Raw genomic sequence first — 24,422 nt, forward strand, 5'->3', positions numbered from 1 at the left:
CACCAGCATTCTACCTCACAGACTCCTCTCCCACCTTTTGGATTATTTCATGAGAATCTGAATTCAGTTCCCTTTATAATTTAGAGGTCTTCAGTTCTCACTACTGAATCTTAATCAAGATGCTTAGCAGATAAAAAGAACTTCTTTCTTAATTCTAAAAGTATTAGTTTTAGGAGGAAGTTGTGATTACTGACTGCAAGTTAAAAAAAAATCGGTGTATGTTTATGTTCCCTAGGATAATAGCTCAAATCAGCACTGGGATGCTGACTGATTAGACCAGAAACCCTGTGAGGCCTGGACTCTGTCTCCAGGGCCTAGTTCATTACTTGGCCTATAACAGAATGTGGTAAATATTTTTAGTAGATAGTTATTGAGTTTGTTAAGTGGTTTAGATGGAAAGGAGCACTGGGCAGAGGGAGAGGGAAGGGAAGGGAACAACCTAGAAATGTTTCCTTTCTCTAAATGAGGGCCAGTAAAAGAAGCCAGTTAAAATCAAAACGCTGTAGCTGAAGCTGCCCAAAAGGGGATGGGCGTGCCAGAGCGCAGGGAAGCAGAGTTGTCAATCAATCAATCAGGAAACCAGGATATAAAAACAGGAAAAACAAAAGGCGCCATTTTTCCTCTCTTGGCTTGGCCCGCTCCCAGTTCTCAGGAGTGTACTATCTTTCACTATTTTTTTTTTTTAACTTCACTAATAAAAATCTTGCTTATATCACGCTTTTTGTTTCTCGTCAAAAAAATTTTTTCCCGGTGACTAAGAGCTGAGGTAATTCTTATTTTCCTTTTCTGGGTAACAAATTCACAGTCTCTGATGAATACTGGGATAAATGGCCAGTAGTTTAGTAGTTTGCAGTGATGCTATGAGGTAGAAAATGATAAAGCCTAATTTCATTTCTGTATTTCCTCAGCATTAAGGCGCTTATTATAAAACTAACAAGTATGATTGCTTTTTTTGGTATTTTGCAAACTTGGCACTGTATTCAATTAATGATTATGAGGGAAAATTGGTAGTTATATTTTTCTGAAATTAATAATAGGGTAAGAAATTAACACAGAAAAGAACGGAGGAAGATTAAGGACATAAATTAACGTTGTCGTGAACTCCTATCCTTCATCAGCCTCTGTAAAAGCCGATGTTTAAATAGTAATCTATTAAAATTTCATTTCAACCTCATTTCAACCTAGTATTTCCCTGTTTTACAGATGTGGAACTTGATGCTTGACAGAGAGGTTTGCTAACGAGTGCCTACGAGAGGGAGCAGCAGAACCCCAGCCGTCCCAAATCCAGGTCATACTGCTGCACTCGAAGACTAGATGTATCAGAAGTCAGAAGAAAGCATTAAAGGCAGATTCTGTGACCTGGCACAAACTTGCCCGAATCCCTTGCAATCGATGACCGCGGCGAGCAGCTGAGGAGCTCCGAGCTGGTCGATCGTCTCCGAGAGCTCTGCGTGCGCATGCCCGAGGTGGTAACGCCCACCAGGCGCGCACGCAGCGGCGCTCCGTCCGGCTCCATCGCCATAGCGACTGCCCCTGGCAACGGCGAAGCCCTGCAGGCCCGCTGGCGAGCTCGCGGATTGAGTCCAGCGCAGCTCTCCCCCTCACTCCTCTCCCGGCTGTTTTCGTCCTCCTTCCCTCTTTCCCGCCCTTGCTCCCCTCCCCCTCTCTCCAAAGTCATGGCGGGCGGAACCGGGGACGTTCGGAAGCTTTTCATCTTTACCACCGCCCAGAATTACTTTGGACTGGTGTCGGAATCCTGGGACTGGCCGCGGCTCTACAATTGCCTTGAAATCAACAACTTCTTGGATGACGGGAACCAGATGCTGCTCAGAGTGCAGCGCTCCGACGCCGGCATCTCCCTTTCCAACATGGTACGGCTCCCTGCACCCCTGCCCTGCCCTCGCGTTGCGTCCCGGCCTCCGCCGGGGGGTGTCGGGTCCCTTTCCGCCCTCCTCCTTGGATGCTCCCGGAGAGCCCAGGGCTGTCTCCGCCTGATGAGCTGCGCTGGGCTCGTGCCTCGGAGCGTGGTTTGCAAGCTTGCAACCTCCCTGATCGAGGGTTTCCTGTCCACGCGCCAGAGAACAATTGTATTCTTTTCTTGTTTTTTTTTTTTTTTTTTTTTTAAGACTACAGACAGGTTGTAAGTAAAAAGAAAGCATTTACCTTTAGTTACTTAAACAACTTTTTTCTCCTTCCTTTTAAGGTTCTTTGAGGCAAATTCTGGCGTATCCTTTTTGGATTACGCACTGAACGTAAATTTACTTGAGAGAAAGTAAAGTTAGGAATTCAAATCTTTTACGAAACGATAAGATAGAAAGCTTAATTTTCTTTCTGTTGTACAACATGTGATGTACTGATTTATTGCACTGCTGTCTCCACAGCAGGATTGTTTAATAGTTGTGTTTGCAAGCAGCAGACACACACACTCCTCAGTAATACACAGAAAAAAATTGTCTCGCACATTAAAGGGGCTTAGTAAATGGATGAAAGTTAACAAACCATGGACGTATTTTTCAACCTCTTTTCTGTTCACCCTTATCCCTAGGTTTAACAGTACTTGATACAGAGCAGGCATTGAATGCATTTTTGTAGGGTGATTGAATCATTCGCCCCATTAGGAATCTTTAGTCTTAGATTTCATTCAATACTATTCAATAAACTTATTTTGAACTATGTATATGCAAGGCACTTTGCTAGGTTTAATGGGTTTATGAAGATACAAAAAAGACGGATAATCATAGCTAACATTTATTTTCCCTTTACACTTAGGCACTGTTCAAAGCACTCTGTTTTGGATTATTCAAAATTCACAACATTATAAGATAGAAACTATTTTTGTTTCCATTTTATGGCTGAGTAGGAAGGTAAGACACAAAGGTTACACCCTAAGTGCTAACTACATCACTTCTCTAATAGGTATTATAACTCAGAATTGGACCCTCTGCTTCTGCCTTCTAGAGCCTCACTCCAGTGGCATAGGATGACATGTTCTCGGCAGATCATAAAATCAGGGCACACTTGTAAATGCCATTGAAAGTTTAGATAGCGTGTAATGGGAAAACAAGACGAGGAGGGGTTTGGATTTATGAAAACGTCTCTTCGGTTGGGTGATGAAAATTGAAACTAACTTTTTAAAGTTAGTAGTTAAGTAGAACTCAACAATATATTTTATTTTTAGTCAGTACATCACACTACAGATTTTTAGCCATATTGTTACTGAGTCGAAACTCATTCTACTCACAGCACAATAGGCCAATAAATGGGGAGATGAGGTGCTGGGGCAAGGAAGAGCGACTTTATTCCGAAAGCCGGCAGACTGAGAAGATGGCAGGCTAACATCTTGGAGAACCGTCTTATTCAAGTCAGGATTCAGGCTCCCTTTATACTAAACAGGGGAGGAGGTGTGGCTGGTTGTTGCAAACTTCTTGGTATAGGAATTCTTTGTTCTTGTGGCTGTCCACATGGGCCAGATCTCTGTAAACCTCCAACAAAACAAATATTTTTTTCCTGCAACTTGTTATCTCTATTTAAGTGCAAAAGTGTTAATACCCTTAAAGGTCAGAGCCTTGAGAATAGGCTCTCCTGTATATTTCAGGCTAAAGGCAACATTATTTTACAAAAGGTGCAGAGCCAGCAAGACTAAGCATAGAAAACGGCACAGGGTTAAAGCCAAAGGAACGATCTAGTATGGAGTCAGATTTGTTCTTTTCTGTTACAGTACTTCAGAACGTTTTGTTATATCTTAAATTGTACTTTAGCTGTCAGAGTCGGCATGATTTAACAGATTAAGAAATAATAATTCAGTATCTGCTCTGGGTCCGGCATTGTCCTGGGTGCTGGGAATAAAGCCATCAACACTTCAAGAGTTTGTCTTCAAGGAGTAACATTCCAGTGGACAAAGACAGACTAAACACATGCCAAGGGATATGTAATATAATTTTGGGTATTGATAAGTGCTATTAATAAAAATAGAATAATGTTAAAGTAGTGGTGATGGTAGGGTGGGGAACTGCATTAAAATAAAGAGGGAGGGAATAGCTGTCTGGATTAGTGACCTTTGAAAGGAGATGTGAATTGAAGGATGAGTTACAGGCAGATACAGGGAAAGAGTTTTCTAAGCAAAAGAAATGGTAAGTACAAAGGCCTTGAGCTGGGTCTTAACCTTGGTTTCCAGGGGCAGGAAAAAAATCAAGTCGTTGCTGAAGTTTAATGAGTGACCAAATAGTGTGAAAAATTAAGGCGAGGGCTGAGCATTTAGGACCTTGTACACCATTTAGTTTGCAGTAGGAAGTTGGTAATCTTAAGCAAGAGAGAGATGTAATCTGGTTTATGCTTTAGGATAGAAGTTGGCAATTTTTCTCTGTAATGGGCTAGATAATAAATATTTTAGGCTTTGCAGGCCATAAGGTTTCTGTTACAACTCCGGCTCTGCCATCGCAATGAGAAAGCAGCCATAAACAATATGTCAATAGATGAGTGTGGCTGCATTCTAACTAAACTTTACTTACACGGATATTTAAATTTCATATCATGAAATATTTTGATTTTTCAAAAAAATCTAGAAACAGTTTTTAGCTTGGGGACTGTGCAAAAAACAGGCAGAAGGTTGCAGTATGCTGGAACCTGATGGATTCCAGTAGGTGATAGAAGTATTTTGCAACCTCGGAAGAGAACAACTTCACACCTTGAATTAATAGTTAATAGCTAAGGGGAAGTAGTAGTTGCTAATGAAAGAGAAGCTGGGAGGGAGGTGGCAAGGAGTGCTGACTCTCCCTTTTCCTTTTCTCAGGGAGTAATGAGCAGCTGTAGCCACCTCATCCTTTGCTTTAACTCTTGACTTTGGTGAGGGCAGGGTTCAGTGTCCTGACCCCAGGGAGCCTTGGCCGGTGACTACAGTTGCTGTTTTCAAAGTATGGTATTACAATAGTATTTTCTGAATTTTCTTTCTTCAGGTAGGTGGGAGGAGGAAAGTTACAAGGACATGTACTGTTTAATTACTAGAGAGTGAATTTTTCAAATTTGCTTCTCTGCAGCTTTTTATTCTGACTTGCTTGTAACTGGGATAAAATGATCATACTAGCAATAGAACTCCAACGTGTGAAAATGAGTTTGAGAAAAGCAGCAACACCGAGTAAATGCCAGTTCCTTCCTAGTGGCTAAAAAAATACAACAATTAGGATACAAGTAAAGTAGTGTGAAAGCTCACTCATCTGTTGGGTGTTTTTCATGCACAGCAGTAAACTTGTTTGAAAGCTTTTTACTGAGTAGACTTCTCTTCCTGGAGAAAAGATGAGAACAGTTGTGCAAATGTGTACATAATTCAGAAACTTATTTTGGGCAGTATACTTTTCAGCTAATGAACTAGTTACTATGAACTGACCTACTTTAAACATGGGTGCTTTAATGAATTCCAATTTAGCTCATCTAGTTCTAATTTTAAACAATCTAGTTACATGACAGTTTACTAAAAACATAGTTTGATGCTCAGATACTTTATAGAAAAATTTTTGGTTCAGGTAAAGGTGCTTTTAGGATATAGATAGGATATAGGATATAGTTTCGGTAGTTTTGAATTGATACAGAAGTTAGTTTCAGGTAAGAGGGTAATTAACATTTCTTGTTACAAACTTTCTGGTGTAGAGTGGAGAAGTCTACTACTCATCGGTGTGTATCTGGGGCACGAAGCTTTGATCTGTTACATCACTGCATGTGGCTGGAGAGGAGTCATTAGCACTGTATGTCAACAATACTTATATAGTGCTTTCCACTTATAAGTCACTTACCAAAGTAGTTTTATGACACACTCGCATAGAGGTGGCGATACAGTTTTAAAACCTACATATTCTTAAGGAGCAGAGACAGACTGACTATGATACTATAATAAAATATAATCTTCCCCAAGGGGTAAAATTACAGTGATACAACATTTGAGGGAAACATTTTCAAATATTAACCTTTATGAAAATAACATTAAAAATCATTTGTTTATCACTTTAGATTGATTTTGAGGACACAAAAGATAAAGTGCTGGTGTTTTTCAAGCTGCGACCTGAAGTAATTACTGATGAGAATCTACATAATAGCATTCTTGTTTCATCTATGTTAGAATCACCTATAAATTCCCTTTACCAAGCAGTACGGCAAATATTTGCACCAATGTTGTTAAAGGTGAGTAAATTAAAGTGGCTTGTGTGGTGGTTTTTTTAACCTAAATATTTAGTTAAATGTTTCCACATATGCAAGCATGGTTATTATTTTATTTATTGCTAATATCATTCATATTTTAGTTTTAAAATTAAAATACCTCTTTTTGATTTTTAAAACTTTTATTGTAATCTTTGTTGACAAATAGCGAAATTAGAGAAAGATATAAAATGCAGTCCACATCAGCTGTTACATTGCCTTAGTAAATGATGTTTATAAAGTTTTAACTGTTGGAAGGACTTTTTTCCTTCCCTTATGAGATGGAGGTAGTGTCAGGCTTTGGGTTAAGGTATATTTGGACTTAGTTCTTTTGACAACGTTTTAGGAAGCCAGTTTGGCAGAATTTTGATCATTGTATGCTCTTGTCTGTTTTTATTTAGGATCAGGAATGGAGCAGAAACTTTGATCCCAAACTTCAGAATCTTTTGAGTGAACTAGAAGCTGGATTGGGTATAGTTCTACGAAGATCAGACACTAGCTTATCAAAGTTGAAATTTAAGGAAGATGACACACGAGGTATTTAACCACAGCTTAATCAAAGTAGAAACAATCGCCTTTTTAGGACAGTATTAAAATTAATATATTTCTTCAAAGATTTCTTTCCACATTTTGGGTTGTCTGAGCTTGAGCAGCTTTTGAATGAATAGATTTATATATGGATTTGGAAAAGAGGAAAATGTAATCTTTAATGATGTGCAGTTCATGGAAACAGAAAATATAGTTGATTCCATTATTTGCAGTAGTTATGGTTCTATGAAGTCACTGTGAACTCTGAATTCATGAGTAGTGAACCGTTGCTCCTAGGGTCATGAGCCTCTGTTCATACCATTGTTATCAACTGCTCAATACATAACCTTGTTTTATGTGTGTTTTGGTTTAGACACCTTATTTAATATATAGTTGATTAATTAACATTGACTTCATGGGCAATTTACTATAACTCATGCCTGAATGATGCTTTTCCAACACAAGTCTTTTCTCTGTAAGGCACATCAAAGTATTGTGCTTAGAAACACTAGACAGCACTTCAGAACCGTGCTTGGGGGCCATTAAACAGCAGTATCACCAACAAAAACACAGAGATGTCAGAAACATGGCAATTAATAGGCTACAAAAAAGGCATTTATTTACAGTTGGAGATCGGAAACCAGAAAGCAGTGTTGCTTTGTTCACCCTTAGCCAGGAATCTGTGTGTTGGGAAACTTAATATTTTTACAGCTCTGTGCATGTCTGCAAATGACCATGAAAGCACTGTAAGTATTGATTTTGGATACAGATAAATGTTAGCAAGTGACTTCATAAATCCAGAATCCACAAGTCATGAAGATTGGCCCTAACTGCATATTTTCAAAGATAATAAGCCAGTGACTTTTATTTTAAAATGTGTTTTATCTGAAGCTAATTATAACTTTGTGGCTATAGATAAATTATTCCATATGAAAAATTAATATGAAATGCATGACATATACACGTTATTACTTTAAAATATTAGGTACAGTTTTATACTTTGTTTGAATAGTAAAACAGGTGTTTTTGAATCCCATAAAACCAGAAATAGTGAATTTATTTCCAGTGTGTGATTAAGCAACTAGAGATTGTCCGTTTCATTGGGAAATTTAAAAGCAAATTTTGAAAGTAAAACTATTTTAATTTGCTTATTTTTTCTTTTAGTTTCATTGAGACATACTTGACACATAGCACTATATAAGATTAAGCTGTATAGCATAATGATGTGGCTTAAATACATCAAGAGATGATTATCACAGTAAGTTTAGTGAACATCCATCCTCTCATAAGGATACAAAATTAAATAGAAAAAAATTTTTTTCTTATGATGAGAACTTAGGATTTACTTTCTTAACAACTTTCATATACAACATACAGCAGTATTATTTATATTTATCACGGTGTACATTATATCCCTAGTACTTATTTATCTTTTGGAAGTTTGTACCTTTTTACCACCTTCATTCAATTCCCCCTTCTCCCATCCCCTGCCACTGGTAACTGTAAATATGCTCTTTTCTGTGAGTTTGTTTTGTTTGTTTTTGAAGTACAATTGATTTACAACACTATATTAGTTTCTCTTATACAACATAGTGATTTGGTATTTCTATACATTTCAAAGTGATCACCATGGTGAGTCTAGTCACAATATGTCACCAAAGATACAGCATAGTTCTTGACTGTAGTCCCCACAGTGTGCATTTCATACCTGCGACTCATTTATTTTGTATTTGGCAGTTGCACCTCTTAATCGCCTTCATCTGTTTCTGTCCTCTCTCCTCCCCCTCCCCTCTGGTAACCACCTGTTTGTCCTCTGTAACTCTGCTTTTGTTGTGTTATGGTTGTTCGTTTATTTTGTTTCTTAGAATCTACATATAAATAAAATCATACAGTATTTGTCTTTCTCTGCCTGACTTACTTCACTTAGCATATGGCCCTCTAGGTCCATCCATGTTGTCACAACAACCTGGCAAGATTTCATTCTTTTTTATGTCTGAGTAGTAGTCCATTGTGTGTATATAACACAGCTTCCTTATCCATTCATCTACTGATGGGCATTAAGGTCACTTCCATATCTTGACTTTTGTACATAATTCTGCAGTGAACATAGGAGTGCATATATCTTTTCTAATTTTTTAATTTGTTTTCTTTGGATAAATACCCAGGAATGGAATTGTTGGATCATATGGTAGTTCTAGTTTTAATTTTTTGAGGAGTCTCCGTACTGTTTTCCATTGTGGCTGCTCCAGTTTATGTTCCCACCAACAGTGTATGAGGGTTCACTTTCTCCACATTCTCACCAACACTTGTTATTTGTTGTCTTTTTGATAATTGTCATTCTAACAGGTGTGAGGTGATACCTCATTTTGGTTCTGATTTGCATTTCCTGATAATTAGTGATGTTAAGTGATGTTTTTTCATGTGTCTGTTGGCCATCTGTATGTCTTCTTTGGGAAAATGTCTATTAAGACCTTTTGCCTATTTTTTAACTGGGTTGTTTGTTTTTTGACATTAAGTTGAAGTTCTATGTGTTCTTCGTATATTACAGATATTAACACCTTATAAGATGTATTATTTTTTAACTGGGTTGTTTGTTTTTTGACATTAAGTTGAAGTTCTATGTGTTCTTCGTATATTACAGATATTAACACCTTATAAGATGTATTGTTTGCAAATATCTTCTCCCATTCAGTAGGTGACCTTTTAGTTTTTTGACAATCTCCTTTTCTGTGCAAAAGCTTTTTAGTTTTATATAGTCCTATTTGTTTATTTTTGCTTTTGTTTCCCTTGCCTGAGAAGATAGGTCTGAGAGAGTGTACTGCCTATGTTTTCATCTAGAAGTTACGGTTTCAGGTCTTAAACATTTAAGTCTTCAGTCCATTTTGAATTTCTTTTTGTGTATGATATGAGAGAAAAGTCTAGTTTCTTTTGCACGTAGCTGTCCAGTTTTTCCAACACCATTTATTGAAGAGGCTGTTTTTTCCTCACTGTATATTCTTGCCTCCTATGTTATAGATTAATTGCCCATATAAGTATGAGTTCCTTTCTTGACTCTCTATTCTTTCCATTGATCTGTGTCTGTATATTTGCCAGTACCATACTGTTTTGATGACTGTAGCTTTGTAGTATAGTTTGAAATCACGACACATGATACTTCCAGCTTTGTTCTTTCTCAAGGTTCTTTTGGCTTTTAAGGGTCTTTTGTGTTTTCAGACAACTTTCATTTGTTCCAGTTCTGTGGAAAATGCTATTGGTAGTTTGATAGCGATGGCATTGAATCTGTAGATTGCCTTGGAGAGTATGATCATTTTAACAATATTGATTGTTCCAATCCATGAACATGGTGTACCTTTCTGTTTGTTTCTGTCATCTTCAATTTCTTTCATCAGTGTCTTAAACTTTTCTGAGTACAGATCTCTTACCCTCTTAGGTAGGTTTATTCCTATATGTTTTGTTTTATTTTTTTGAAATGATTATAAGTGGGGTTGTTTTCTTAATTTCTTTCTGATAGTCTGTTGTTAGGGTATAGAAATACAACAGATTACTATATAGAAATTTTGTATCTTGAAATCTTATCTAATTGTTGAGCTCTAGTAGTCTTTGTGGAGTCTTGAGTATTTTCTGTATAGTGTCATGTCATCTGCAGTGACAGTGACAGTTTTACTTTTTCACTTTGGATCCCTTTTCTTTTTCTTACGTGATTGCTGTGACTAGGGCTTCCAATATTGTTGAATAAAAGTGATGAGTGGGCAGCCTTGTCTTGTTCCTGATCTTAGAGGAAGTGCTTTCAGCTTTTCACTGTTGGGGATTATGTTAGCTGTGGATTTACCATATGTGTGCTTGATTTTGTTGAGGTATGGTTCCTCGATACCCACTTTGTTGTTGAGACTTTTCCAACATAAATGGATACTGACTTTTGTCAAAAGTTTGTATCTATTGAGATGCCCATGTGATTTTTAATAATGTGGTATATTACATTGATCTGTGGATATTAAATCATCCTTGTATCCCTGGGATAAATCCCACTTGATGATATGTGACCCTTTTAATGTATTCTTGAATTTGGTTTTCTAATACTCTGTTGAATTTTGCATCTATGGTCATCAGTGATACTGGCCTGAAATTTTCTTCTTTTGTGACACCTGTGGTTTGGTTTCAGGGAGATACTGGCCTCAGAAAGTAAGTATGGAACCATACTTTCCTTTGCACTTTTTTAGAATAGTTTGAGGAGGGATAGGTGTTAACTCTAAATGTTTGGTTGTCTTCACCTGTGAAGCCATCTAGTCCTGGACTTTTGTTTCTTAGGAGTTGTTTTTTGACTGATTCAGTTTCATTACTGGTAATTGGTCTGTTCGTATTTTCTATTTCTTCCTGGTTCAGTCTTGGGAGGTTGCACATTTCTAGGAATTTGTCCATTTCTTTTAGTTGTCCATTTTATTGTCATGTAGTTGTTCATAGTAGTCTCTTATTACCCTTTGATTTTCTGTGGTGGTGGAAGTAACTTCTTTTTCATTTCTGAATTTATTAATTTGGGCCCTTTCTCTTTGTTCCTTGATGAGTGGCACAGTTTATCAATGCTGTTTATCTTTTCAAAGAACCAGCACTTAGTTGCATTGATTTTTTTTCTATTTTTTTAGTCTCTATTTCACTTATTTCTGCCCTTCTGATCTTCAGAATTTCTTTGCTTCTACTAACTTTGGGTTTTGCTTGTTCTTTTTCTAGTTTTTTTTAGGTGTAAGGTTATGTTGTTTGAGATTTTTCTTGTTTCCTGCGGTAGGCTTGTATCACTGTAAAATTCCCTCTTAGAACTGGTGTTGCTGCATTACATAGATTTTAGATTAATGTGTTTTCATTTTCTTTCATCTTCAGGTATTTTTTTATTTCTTCTATGATCCATTGGTTAGTGGCATATGATTTAGCCTCGATGTTTGTGTTTTTCGCAGTGTTTTCTCCTAGTTGATTACTAATCTCAGAGCATTATGGTCAGAAAAGATGCTTGGTATGATTTCAGTTTTCTTAAATTTACTGAGTCTTATTTTGTGTCCTGTCATGTGATTTGTCCTGGAAACAAACCATCGCACTTGAAGTCAATGTGTTTTCTTCTGCTTTTGGATGGAATGTCATATGTATGTTTATTTTGTCTAATGTGTTTAAGGCCATTTGTTTGCTTATTGACTTTCTGTCTGGATAATCTGTCCATTGATGTAAGTGGGGTGTTAAAGTTCCCTACTGTGATTGTATTACTGTCAGTTCTCTTTATGCCTATTAATACTTGCTTTATTTAGGTGCTCCTATTTTGGGTGCAAATATATTTATAATCATTATATCTTTTTGGGGGTTGATCCCTTGATCATTATGTGATGTTCTTTATCTCTTGTTACAGTCTTTGTTTTAAAGTCTATTTTGTCTGATGTAAGTATTGCTGTCTGGCTTTCTTTTCCTTTCTGTTTGCGTGGAATACCTTTCCTCATCGCCTCGTTTTCAGTCTGTGTCTTTAGATCTGAAACGAGTCTCTAGAAGGCAGATTCATATGGCTCTTGTTTCTGTATCCATTCAGCCAGTTTAAAGGAATTATTGATAGGTGTGTAGTTACTGCTGTTTTATTAATTGTTTTGGGGTTGTCTTTGTAGTTCTTTTCTATTCCTTTTGTTCTTTTCCCTTGTGCTCTGATGACTATTTTTAGTGTTATTTTTAATCCCTTTCTCTTTTGTGTGTGTGTGTATCTGTTAGAGATTTTTGGTTTGTGGTTACTGTGATGTTTCTGTGTTACAATCTCTCTATGTGTGTGCATATATATATTTATGATTACTTTAGGTTGCTGATCTCTTAGACACAAATACTTTTATTAACGCTGCATTTTTAGTCCTTTGCTCCATGTTTACTGTTTCTGACAGAATATTTTACATCTTTTTGTGCATTTCTTACCTGCTTATTGAGGACATAGACCATTTTCCTACTTTTGTCTTTTAACTTTATGACTAGCTTGATAGGTGGCTGATTTACTACCTTTAATGTGTGTTTGCCTTTACCAATGAGGTTTTTCTTTCACAATATTCTTGTTTCTAGTCATGGCCTTTTCTTTTTCACTTGGTGAAATCCCTTTGGTGTTTGATGGTGCTGAACTCTTAACTTTTTTCTCATATGTAAAACTCGATCTTTCCATCAAATCTGAGTGAAAACCTTGTGGGTTTTAGCTTTTTCCCTTTCCTCACTTTGAATGTATCATGCTAGTCCCTTCTGGCCTGCAAAGTCAGCTTTATAGGATAGCCTTTAATGACAGCCTTGTTCCCTTGTAACTTGTTGCTTTTCCTTTGCAGATTTTAATATCCTGTCTGTCTTTAACTTTTGCCATTTTAATTACAGTGTGTCTTGGTGTGATCCCCTTTTGAATTGATCCTCTGTGCTTCCTGGACCTATATGTCTGTTTCCTTTCCAGGTTAGGAAAGTTTTCAGCTATTATGTCATTAAACATATTCTCTGCCCCTTTCTCTCTGTTCTCTTTGGAACCCCTATAATGCTAATGTTATTAGGCTTAACGTTGTCTTAGAGGTCTCTTAAACTGTCCTCATATCTTTTTATCCTTTTTTATTTTTCTCTTCAGTGTCAGTGACTTCCATTTACTGTCTTCCAGCTCACTGATTTGTTTCTCATTATCATCTAAACTGTCATTTCCTTGTTGTATAGTTATTTAGTCATTGTATTCCTCATCTCTGTTTGGGTCTTAAGCTTTTTATTGTGTAGTTTGCTTATCTCTACTTCATTAGTTCTTTTCATGGGGTTTTATCTTGTTCTTTTGTTTGGAACATATTATTCTGTTTTATTTTGCTGATTTACTGTTTTTATTTCTGTGTATCTGGTAGGTTGGTTGTTTCCCGACCTAGAAGAATGGCCTTTTGTAAGGGATGTCCTGTGTGTCCTAGCAGTACATGCCTCTCTGGTCATCAGAGCTATATGCTTGAGGTGTGTCCCCTGTGTGGGCTGCCTGTGTCCTTCTGTTGTGGTGGGCTGACTACTCTGGGTGGTCTGCTTGGCATGGCTGGTCCTGGTCTGGTTGGTTGCCAGGACCTGTTCTGTGTGGAGGCTCTTGGCTACTGATGGTCAGAGTAGGGTCCAGGCTTTAATAAGCTAGAAAGAGGATTCCAAATTGATGCTTACCAGCACTAGTTTCCATGTGGTAGACTGTGCTCCCAAAAGTAGCTGCTGCCAGTGTCTGCGTCCTCAGGGCGAGCAGCAGCTGCCTCCTGCCTCCCCAGGAGGCTCTGGAAGATCAGCAGGTGGGTCTGACCCAGGCTCCTTTCAGATTACTTTCATATTCTGCCCTGAGTCCTAGAACATGTGAGATTTTGTGTGTGCCCCGCAGAGTGGGGTCTCTATTTCCCACAGCCCTCTAGTTCCTCTAAAAGTAAGCTCCACTGGCCCTCAGAGCTAAGCCTTCCAGGGACTCACCGTCTTGGCGCAGGACTCCTGGGCTTGGGGCCTGGTGTGAGGCTGGGGCTCTTTGCTCCTTGGGGAGAACCTCTCCAACTGTAATTATTGCCCTGTTTGTCTGCTGCCCCCTCTGGGGCTTTGTGTCTTCACCACGCTGCCTCTCTGCCCCTCCTGCCCATCTTGTTGTGGTTCCTTCTTTTCTGTTTTCAGTTGTGGGAGAGCTTTTCTGCTAGTCTTTTGGTCTTTCTCATCAACAGCTGCTCTGTAAATAGCGGTAATCTTGGTGTGCCCATGGGAGGAGGGGAGCTCGGGGTCTTCATACCCCACCATCGTGGCCAGTCTCCTTTTGGAGCTTCGTCCATGGCCACCAGGAGATTGGATGAAACAAAATGGGGTGTCAGGGGGATTAGCTGTCTGTGGGATTAACTTTGGTCTCTAATTTGCTTCTATTTTGAAATTAAATTACAAACACTGATTGATTGAATTTCCAATTTGGATGATATTCCATAGCATGAATGGTATTGGAATTATATTTAGGAAAGCTTTATGTTGGAGAAACAAAGTCATCGATAAAAGGTGCTGGTTGACAGTTTAGACATGAATGGTTTACAAAAGCATATAGAAAAATAAACTCGATGTGAAATATAAATTTGATGCTGTTTTTGTTTCTGGTGTATTTAAATAAGAACTTTTTGTTCATAGAAATTGTAAAAACTTAGTTTCTGTACATCCTCAAGAATTGAGAAACGAGAAACGTACAAAGTCAGTGCGTGAAACCAGTAACTTTCTGGCTTTTCATTTTCAATTGATATTTCTTGTTTCTTTTTTCTTCTTCTAGTTTTATTGAGATAATTGGCATACAGCACTGTATAAGTTTAAGGTGTGCAGCATAAAGATTTGACTTACTTACATACATCATGAAATAATTTCCACAGTAAGTGTAGTCAACATCTGTCATCTCATATAGATACAAACAGAAGAAGATTTTTTTCTTATGGTGAGAAATCTTAGGATTTATTCTCTTTACTACTTGCACATATAACATAAAGAATTGTTAATTATATTTACCATGTTGTACATTACATCCCTAGTGCTATTTATCTTGTAACTAGGAGATTTTTACCTTTTGACCACCTTTGTCCAATTCCCCCCCCACCCTACCCCCACCTTTGATAACCAGCAATCTGATCTTTTTCTGAGTTTGTTTGAGTTTTGAAGTATAATTGACGTACAAAACTATGTTAGTTCCTGGTGTACAACATGGGGACTTTATCTTTCTTTACATTTCAAAATGATCACCATGATAACAATTGATATTTCTTTTTTTTTTTTTTTTTCCCCTTTTCACTTATACAGGTATTCTCACACCAAGTGATGAGTTCCAGTTCTGGATAGAACAAGCTCACCGTGGAAGTAAACAGATTGCTAAAGAAAGAGCCAGTTATTTTAAAGAGTTATTTGAAACAATTGCAAGGGTATGTGATTCATACATAGTTATGAATCAGGCTTTTGATAGAAGTACTTTAGCATTCAGTTTTTACTAGATTTACCTCTGTTTTAAAATCACTTCTTGATGGTTGTAGACAAAATATATCCTTCAAATGTGGTAGGGTTTACTTAAGATGTGTATTTAACTTTAGTGCAACTTAGAAACCCAAATTTTTAAAAAAGTTAAATTCTAATCTTTAGTGAATGTTTTTCTCAAAGATTTAAGTACCTCTCTGCAGGTAAAGTGGGCAAAACAAAACCCTAATACTAACGGAGGTTTATCCATGTGGAGGTAATAAGTTCTTTGAAAAGAATGTTCACTTTATTCAAATTAGCATTTTGGAGGAATCTGAAATATAGAGACTTAGTTGGTTACTTATTTGATTATTCCTTGATGTATCTACAGAGAGGTTAAATAAGTAATCATTTTAAGTATTTTTTCAAAAATTATTCTTTTTGAAATAAATATATAGTAATTTTTTATTCATTCATAATATTTCAGTAATATTTGAAGTGTTTGGAATGGATTTAAACTTTTTTGTAACAATGATGAAATGTAGAATAGCTATGTGTGGGTAACATTGTGCAACATAGTAAATGAATGAATAAAGATAGGTAAATTGAAATGGGTCAGGTATACATGGCGTTAAGGCCACCTCCAGTGAGTGAATGAAAGAAGTGTCTCCAAATTTAAAGGAACTTAGGCCAAGGGTAAAAACAAATTTATAGACTTTATGCAATTCTTATTTTTTTCTTCTAGCTTTTGTGAAATTTATGTTTGTGAAGGAGCTTATAAGGTATTTGCATAAAGAAGTAATATATCAACTGGTAGCAGAAGAGGAGAAAGTAACCTGGCAGATATTAGAGCTGTAGCATTTGAAAAAGTCTGAGTAGTTTGACTATATTGCTCAAGGTACAAATACGATTTTGTTTAAAGGTGAATGCCTCTTGATTTTAGGAGTTTTATAACTTGGATGGTCTGTCCTTACTGGAAGTAGTCGACTTGGTGGAGACCACTCGGGATGTTGTAGACGACGTGTGGAGACAGACGGAGCATGACCGTTATCCTGAGTCACGGATGTTGCATCTCTTAGATATTATAGGTACTAGAAAGAAAACTTTTTGAAATTTTGGAAGCCTGCCTTATTTTGTTTCCTGTTTTTCCCTTTAAGTCCTTATCTAAACTGCTCCTTAGTGTAATAATTGTGGCTTAAAGTAACTCTTAGAGCAAATCATATAGAATTACTTAAGTAGATATTTGTATATAGTTTAATTTAAATCATTTATCAAATTCTTTGACAATTAATACAACTAAATTAACATAGATTTTTAGTCACTATGCATGTATTTAGACTTTATTTTGTAACAAAATGAAAAGCTTAATATATATTGTCTTATCCATGGATATTGAAAGTATATATACTTTTTTATTTTGAAGTACATATACTTTTTGACCAAGACTATACCTTTCTCATTATTATCCTGAGGAAATATTAGACACATACACAAAGGTGTATGTGCAAGGATATTTATTACAGCATTGTTTGTAAAATGAGAGAAACAAATAGCAGTTGAGAACTGGTTAATGTTATATCCATACAGTGAGCTCTGCAGCTTTTAAAAAATGTATATATATTTCTGTGCTTGAAAGATATACATAATATATTGAAAGATGCAAAAATACAAATATGTGTATGTATGTGTATTAAAAAAAATTTCTTATGGACAGTGCCAGTGTAAGAGGATGGATGTGATATTTCATAGTTCTTTAGTTTGCTAATTTGTATAGTATTTTACCATAAGCATGTATTATGCAAATATTCAGTAAAAAGATACATTCATTAAAAAGTTTGTTTTATGTTTTATTAGGTGGTTCATTTGGAAGATTTGTTCAGAAAAAGTTGGGAACTTTGAACCTATGGGAAGACCCTTACTATCTTGTGAAGGAAAATCTGAAAGCTGGTATTTCAATTTGTGAGCAGTGGGTAATTGCCTGTAATCACCTAACAGGTCAGGTGTGGCAGCGCTATGTTCCTCATCCATGGAAAAATGAGAAATATTTTCCTGAAACACTTGCCAAACTGGGCACACGCCTTGAAGAGGTATCATTTGATTATTTGGATATTTGTTTGTAAGTGTGAAGTAGGTCCTCACTTGTTTGCGAATGTGTTTTATAATTAATAAGCACTACTCGTATCTGATAGAAATTTAACTTTTGGGAGAGAAGGAAAGTTAAAGTGCGATGATTTGTGGCCGTCATGTGGTGCAGTAGCAGATGCCCAGCGGGGACAAAATCAGTGCTGGGTTCCACTTCCTTTCTTTCTCTGGTGTGTGGCTATTCAGCTTGGAAGTTGTGAACTTCAATTTTGTTACTCTTTGTTGTCCATGTGTGGAAGCTCTCAGACTTTCTTTGGTCTTGAAATTGTTTGTAAGCAGGAATGGTTTTTTAGGGAGTACACAGTGGACATATTTGAAACAGCTGCCTAATTTACATAAGTTGTGAGTTTCAGTGTGGAACTTACACGTCGAGCTTGAAGGGCAGGCAAAATGAGAACGTGCAGAGGCTGCAAAGCTGGCTTTCCTTTTGTGCTTAGGGGAGCCGGAACTCTTCGGGGGTTGTTGCTATTGTTTTTAATCTTTCTCATTGTGAGAAATTTTAAAAAATACACAGAAATAAAATAGTATAATGAATGCCAGTGTATCTGTCACTCAATTTCAGTGGCCACTGACATATTTGATTCCTGCTCCATCTTTGTCTCCCCGCCTTATTTTTTTTTTTGTTGTTGTTGTTTTTTTTTTGCTGAAGTATTTTTAAAGCAAATCTACAAAATCTTATACTTTCACCCTTAAAATATAATCATGATACTAATATCATGCCTAACAAAATGATAATAATTTCTTAATATCATTTTATACCTAATAAAAGTTCAAGTTTCCTGATTGTCTCAGAAAAGTTTGTAGTTACTAGAAGCTAGTTTTATGAACCAGGCTGCTTCCTAGGCGACACTGTACAGTTCTTACACGTGACATCGGGAGGCACGTAGTGCCTGGTTTTCCCCCTTTCCGTGAGTTAAGTGTGATCACTGGGTTCACGTGTGATGAGGCTGGCCTGTCTGTTGTACTGCTCTTCATCAACTTTTTCTTAATGATTGATCATGAGGAGTTGCAAAATGATGACTTTCTGATTCTTTTGTTCTCTCTGCATTTATTAATGATGACGGAATAACATTTCCTCTGTCATAGTTTTTACTCTGAAATATAGTTCGTGCAGAAATGGCAGTATAGACAATTACTTTTTTCTTTTTATTTATTGCTTTTTACTTTTTTTTTTTTGTAGGGGGGCAGGTAATTAGGCTTTTATTTTACTGTTTATTTACTTATTTTAATGGAGGTACTGGGGATTGAACCCAGGACCTTGTGCATGCTAGGCACACACTCTACCACTGAACTATGCCCTCCCACTGTCTATCGCTTCTTAGAACAATGAACAATGAGTTAGTGTCATAGTAAGTTCCATAGGCAATCAATGAAATGTTTTTAGTGGTATTATGAACCTATGAGTTTTTTTATTTGCGAGTTTCAACCTATTTTACTTATTACTGTGCTCAAGTTGTCCCATCTTGGGGCAGTGAGTACCCTTTTAAAGTTGGCTCTGTGTCATTTTGACATGAATCCAGTGTTTCTTTGATAACTTACTGACTTTGAGGCCCCTCAAAATGTACTGACCCATCTTGTACATTTTCCATTTCATACCTGGAATTAGTCCTTTCTCCAAAGATCCTCCTACTTAGTGGAAAATAGTACTTAACAACAACAATCTAGCTGGGGAAGTGCTAGATGGTATTTAGTTATTAATGCTTTTAGGCCTTCTCAGTAGACAGCATTGTTAAATTGGCATTTTTGCTTTTATCAAGAGAAAAATAAATCATGAGTTTGTACTGATATTTACAGCTCAAATGGAAGATTACAGCAGTTTTAGTTAACCTTTTTGGTTAGCTTTTGATGATTGGTAGAATTAAATACAAAATACAATAATGTTTTCCAGCTGTTTGTAAGTTATACATAATGGAGTTAACATATGGTTCATTGTTAGAAGTGCAGTTTACTGCGGAATGATGAAGATTAGAAGGTTTTACTATGTTAAGGAGGAGAGACTCTAAAACTTTCCTTAAATGAACCTTGAACATAGTTTGAAAATGTTTAGATTTTATATCTTCACTAGAGTTGAGCACAGTGGTGGTAGTAGTGCGATGATACAGTGTGTCTTCGCGCATCACTTCGATTATAGATGAGTAGTAATTATCAGACTGTAGTTTCAGTTTTATTCATTTCAGAGAACCTAGGTTAAAGAAATTCTTGCCTAATCTCTTTAGATTTTAGACCTATTTATGCTGCTTTTTTGATTTAAGTGAATTTATTGTTTCAATATTTTATGTTTCAGGTCTTGGCTGTTAGAACGATTCATGAGAAACTTCTGTATTTTTCACCTGCCAGTGATGAGAAAATCACATGCCTGGCTCGAGTGTTTGAACCTTTTACTGGCCTGAATCCTGTGCAGTATAATCCATATACTGAGGTTGGAGAGATACATATATGTTTGTGTATATAGTTTCCTGTTTCTGTTCTTTTTAAAGGCAGAATTTTAAAGTCTAACCATATTGTTAATTTGTTTAGCCTTTATGGAAAGCTGCAGTGTCTCAGTATGAAAAAATTATTGCACCTGCAGAACGAAAAATAGCAGGAAAACTGAAAAATTATATTTCAGAAATTCAAGATAGTCCACAGCAGGTAAAATAATGAAGGATTTCACTTTTAATATTTCCCTTAAGCTATTTTAGGAGATACTCATGTTTTTACCAAGTTGATCCTCCTGAGATGAACATATACTTATTTTATATTAGCTTCTTCAAGCATTTCTGAAATACGAAGTGTTGGTGAAGCGTCCAACTATAAGCAAGGAACTGATGTTAGAAAGAGAAACTTTACTGGCAAGACTTACGGACTCAGTTAAAGGTAAGAGTTTATCAGAAATTAGTGTTTGCTTGAGAAGATATTTTTTAGGTTACTTTTTTCTTTGTTGTATACCATTTAGGATTAAGAGATTACATTTTATGACCTCTATATGCTGAAGATTAATTTACTATTTCTGTGATAAATGATAGATTTTTTGGATTAACTGGTTATTTTCTTCCTCTGACTTGATACATGGTAAAAACTCTCTGAGGATAAGGGACAAACTCATTATTTTTTTGTTTACAACATTTGACATAGTGCTTGGTACTTGGGAGGCATTTAGAAAATGTTTTCTAAATGTGTGTAATCATTTATTTGATTTAAATTATATAGATTTTCGATTAGATTTTGAGAAACGATGCCGTGGAATTCCTGGTGATGCATCTGGACCACTTTCTGGCAAAAACCTTTCAGAAGTTGTCAATAATATAGTTTGGGTACGCCAGCTCGAACTGAAGGTATTGCTTTTAATAAAAGTTGAAGAATACTAATTTTAAAATGTGCTAAATTAGTGTAGAAGGCACTCTAAAACTGTAGCGAAAACATTAAAAAAATTGTCTTGGCATATCTAATTTTCATGTAAAAATGTAGAATTTTGAAAGTGAAAAATATGAAGAACATTATTTTCAAAGGATTTTTTAATTCTTTGAAATGTGTCATTGCAGAATCTTGGTAGGTGCAGTCTGTCTGCAAGTATGTTTATGTAAATAAGTCATTCTAGGTTGAAAGGCAAGTTAAAGGGGTGAAATATTCTAGTATTGCCCAGAGTAGTGGCAGCATATAGACTTAAAGGACTATGATTTTAATATCAAAGTTAAGGGGAGAGGGTATACTCAGTGGTACAGAGAGTGCTTAGCATGCACGAGGTCTTGGTTTCCATCCCCAGTACTTCCATTAAATAAAATAATAAATAAATAAACTTAATTACCTCCCCCCCAAAACAAAACAAACAAAAAACCAAAGTTGACCTAAGAATCTTGTGTGCTTACTAGTTAGTATGCAGTACAGTGTTTTGCACTTGACTTGTGCAATAAATATTAATTGGCTGTAATGTATCGTTAAGAGTAAGCAGATAAACAATACTATAAAGTCTAGCATATTTGAGAGTTCTACCTATTCAAGTTTATATTTTTGATGTTTTGTTTTCTGTAATATCCTGCCTAATCTTGTCAGTCAGCTTTCCAAGATGCTGCAATGTTCTTTGTACAGTTGTGGAGGAAAGGCATTTCTCCTTTAATTGGCATTCAAATTAACCTAAATCATTATTTGGGCTATTAACCAGAGCATTTAGTAAAGGGCTCAAATTATTGCTTAACATGTTTAGGAGTATTGCTGAATCCTTGGAATTTCACCTGTATTTCCCTTATATTACTCTTTAGATTATGCCTTACATGTGTTATCCTCAGTGTTCTGTTATTCTGAGGTTGTATAATTCAGAAACAAAGTAGGGGTTGATATTCTTAAATTCACTGGCAAATCTTCCATTTTACTGCTTACAGAGGAACGGGAAAACAATTTCTGAATCACAGACCAGAGAAGGAGGCTGGTTTTATGGTATTTTTGTTGTAATTTAAATAAGAAATATTCCTGTAATTTGGCTTTTTAAGGTAGATGATACCATCAAGATTGCAGAGGCTCTTCTGTCTGACTTGTCAGGATTTCGATCTTTCCATCGAACTGCTGAAGATGTCTTAGACCAGTTTAAACTGTATGAACAGGAACAATTTGATGATTGGTCCAGGGATGTTCAGTCTGGTTTGTCTGATCCCAGGTCTGGTCTGTGGTAAGTATACGTATTCTAAACAGTGAAATCTACACAAGAATCTTTTCTTGTGTTATTAATCCAATGACAAGATGAAATGAATCATCTCTACTCCTCTCTCCTTTCTCTAAAGTTGCTGCTGCTTTTAGTATTTTTGGGGGGGGGGAGGGATGGGTTTAGTTTTCGATGATCAACTGTTAAGTCTTTAAGGTTGGAAATTTTGATTGCCTTCCCCTCCTTCTCATATCTCTTCCCCAGAACTACAGATTCCCATTCTGGAATTAGGCTTCCCCTCTCCCTTGGTTTCTTGTTACTGGTATACATATATTTTCCTACATTTTAATGTTAATATTTTATATATACTGCTCCCCACCATCACACACACACACACATACACACAAACACACACATTGTAAACTAAAATTTCATTATTTTTAAACTCCTTGAGATGAAGGGTATTTCTTCATGGTGTCCAACACAATAAGTTTTTGGTAAATAGTTATTAAGCTATATTGAATGTAATTTAACTGGTTAACCTAATTATTCTAATGCCTATTTGAAATGGATAGTTTAGAAAAACTAGTGTTCCTTTGTTCAGGTCAACTTTCCCCAGCATGTTATTGTCTGTATTTTAGAAACTTGTAATTTTTTTAGAAGCTTGCTATTTTTTAAAAGTAACTTTGGTCATAATAGAAAGTTCTTTTTGTTTTCCCTATACTACGGCACTGAATAATTAGGCCAAAAGTGTTAGCTTTTAAACTGAGTGAATAATTTTGTTTTCCCTTTATCTTGCATTTTGGTTCTGGAGGAAGAATAAAAGAATCAAAAGGTGCTGGGGCATAATGATTATAACTTTGTCATTTAACTCTTTGCCTTTCTATCCCAAAACTAAAATATGAGAGATGCTTCAGGCATCTCCTGTAAAAAAAAAAAAAAAAAAAAAAAAAAGGTAGAGTTCTTTAGTCAAGTATTTATTTTGGGAAATTTTCACCCTTTTACCACTGTAGCTCTGGTGGAGATCCACTGTGTGTGGTAGCTTACATGCCACAAGGACTGAGACCTGCAGTAAAGAAGCCCATTTAACCTTCTTCAGCCTCTTGTTTCCCATTTGGTGATGCAACCCCTGACTCTTGCTTTTTTTTTTTTTTTTTTGAGTAAAATCTATTATTGTTCCATAGAGTCAGGTGTGTTTTAGAAAATATTTTAGAATGTGCTGGTGTGTAGAGACTCGTTTTGAATATTCAAATAAAGACAAAAAGCGTCACTGTTAGTTTCTGATAGGCTTTAAGTTTTTATAGGAAAGTTTGGGCTAAATCATTATTTTAAGCTATTTTAAAGCATCTGCTTTTTATTATGCTGTATTTTATGTGTTACTAAGTCAGCTTCACAGATTCTGTTCATCACTTATCAGTAGCTTACTTTCTAAGACTTGCAGTTTCTTCTAATTGTGAAAGTGATTTGAAAGGAAGAGCATTATATAAACCTGATCCTGGAAGAAGAGTCATGAAAACATAATACTTCAAGTTTAATTTAGCTTCTCATTTTCACAGTCCATGCTGACTTGAGTGCCCCAATGTAAAAATTTACTATTGTGGCTTTTAGAAGAAACACAAAGAAAAGGCAGTCCTTACATAGCAAAACGTAGAAGAATGAAACATATGAATATCTCTACTCCTACTATTTTGATGTTGTTTATTACTGACCCTTTAATAAAAGTATTAAAAACCAAATAAGCTGACTTAAAAATCCTAAGGTATCTTTTAGAAAGTGAATCAAAACCTTTTTTCCTTTATGATGGGTATGATGTCAATTTTAAGTCTTAGTTGAAGATTGAAGTCAGAAAAATCAATCTCAAAAACTGCTTTGTTGAAATACTAATGTGATGGTATATTTTGGATATTGTAGTTTATCTGAATTATGAAATACTATGTGGAAAAAATAACTTGAAAACTTTACTTTGAGTTAATATATTTACAGTAAAGTTGTAAAAAACTTATGTTTTTCATTAGTCAAGAGTGAG

At 36.0% G+C, this 24,422-nt stretch overlaps 1 protein-coding gene across 5 annotated transcripts in view; it reads left to right on the forward strand.

The window, feature by feature from the left end:
• Positions 1-1,468: 1,468 nt before the first annotated feature.
• DYNC2H1 (dynein cytoplasmic 2 heavy chain 1) overlaps positions 1,469-24,422 on the forward strand; it is a 264,075-nt gene continuing 241,121 nt past the window's right edge. For 2 of the 5 annotated variants that reach the window (XM_045515381.2, XM_045515382.2), the window contains exons 1-11: positions 1,470-1,871; positions 5,998-6,168; positions 6,585-6,720; positions 15,496-15,614; positions 16,586-16,730; positions 17,497-17,729; positions 20,069-20,203; positions 20,302-20,415; positions 20,529-20,640; positions 20,974-21,098; positions 22,248-22,423. In XM_045515381.2, coding sequence (XP_045371337.2) covers positions 1,677-1,871; positions 5,998-6,168; positions 6,585-6,720; positions 15,496-15,614; positions 16,586-16,730; positions 17,497-17,729; positions 20,069-20,203; positions 20,302-20,415; positions 20,529-20,640; positions 20,974-21,098; positions 22,248-22,423 — 1,661 coding nt within the window. In that variant the 5' untranslated portion in view covers positions 1,470-1,676. Of the gene's footprint in view, positions 1,872-5,997; positions 6,169-6,584; positions 6,721-15,495; positions 15,615-16,585; positions 16,731-17,496; positions 17,730-20,068; positions 20,204-20,301; positions 20,416-20,528; positions 20,641-20,973; positions 21,099-22,247; positions 22,424-24,422 lie in introns of all 5 variants that reach the window. The other 3 variants (XM_010953183.3, XM_010953184.3, XM_045515383.2) reach the window with 2 other exon arrangements.

Source organism: Camelus bactrianus, chromosome 10 (genome assembly GCF_048773025.1).
Source record: "Camelus bactrianus isolate YW-2024 breed Bactrian camel chromosome 10, ASM4877302v1, whole genome shotgun sequence".
Lineage (NCBI taxonomy): Eukaryota > Metazoa > Chordata > Mammalia > Artiodactyla > Camelidae > Camelus > Camelus bactrianus.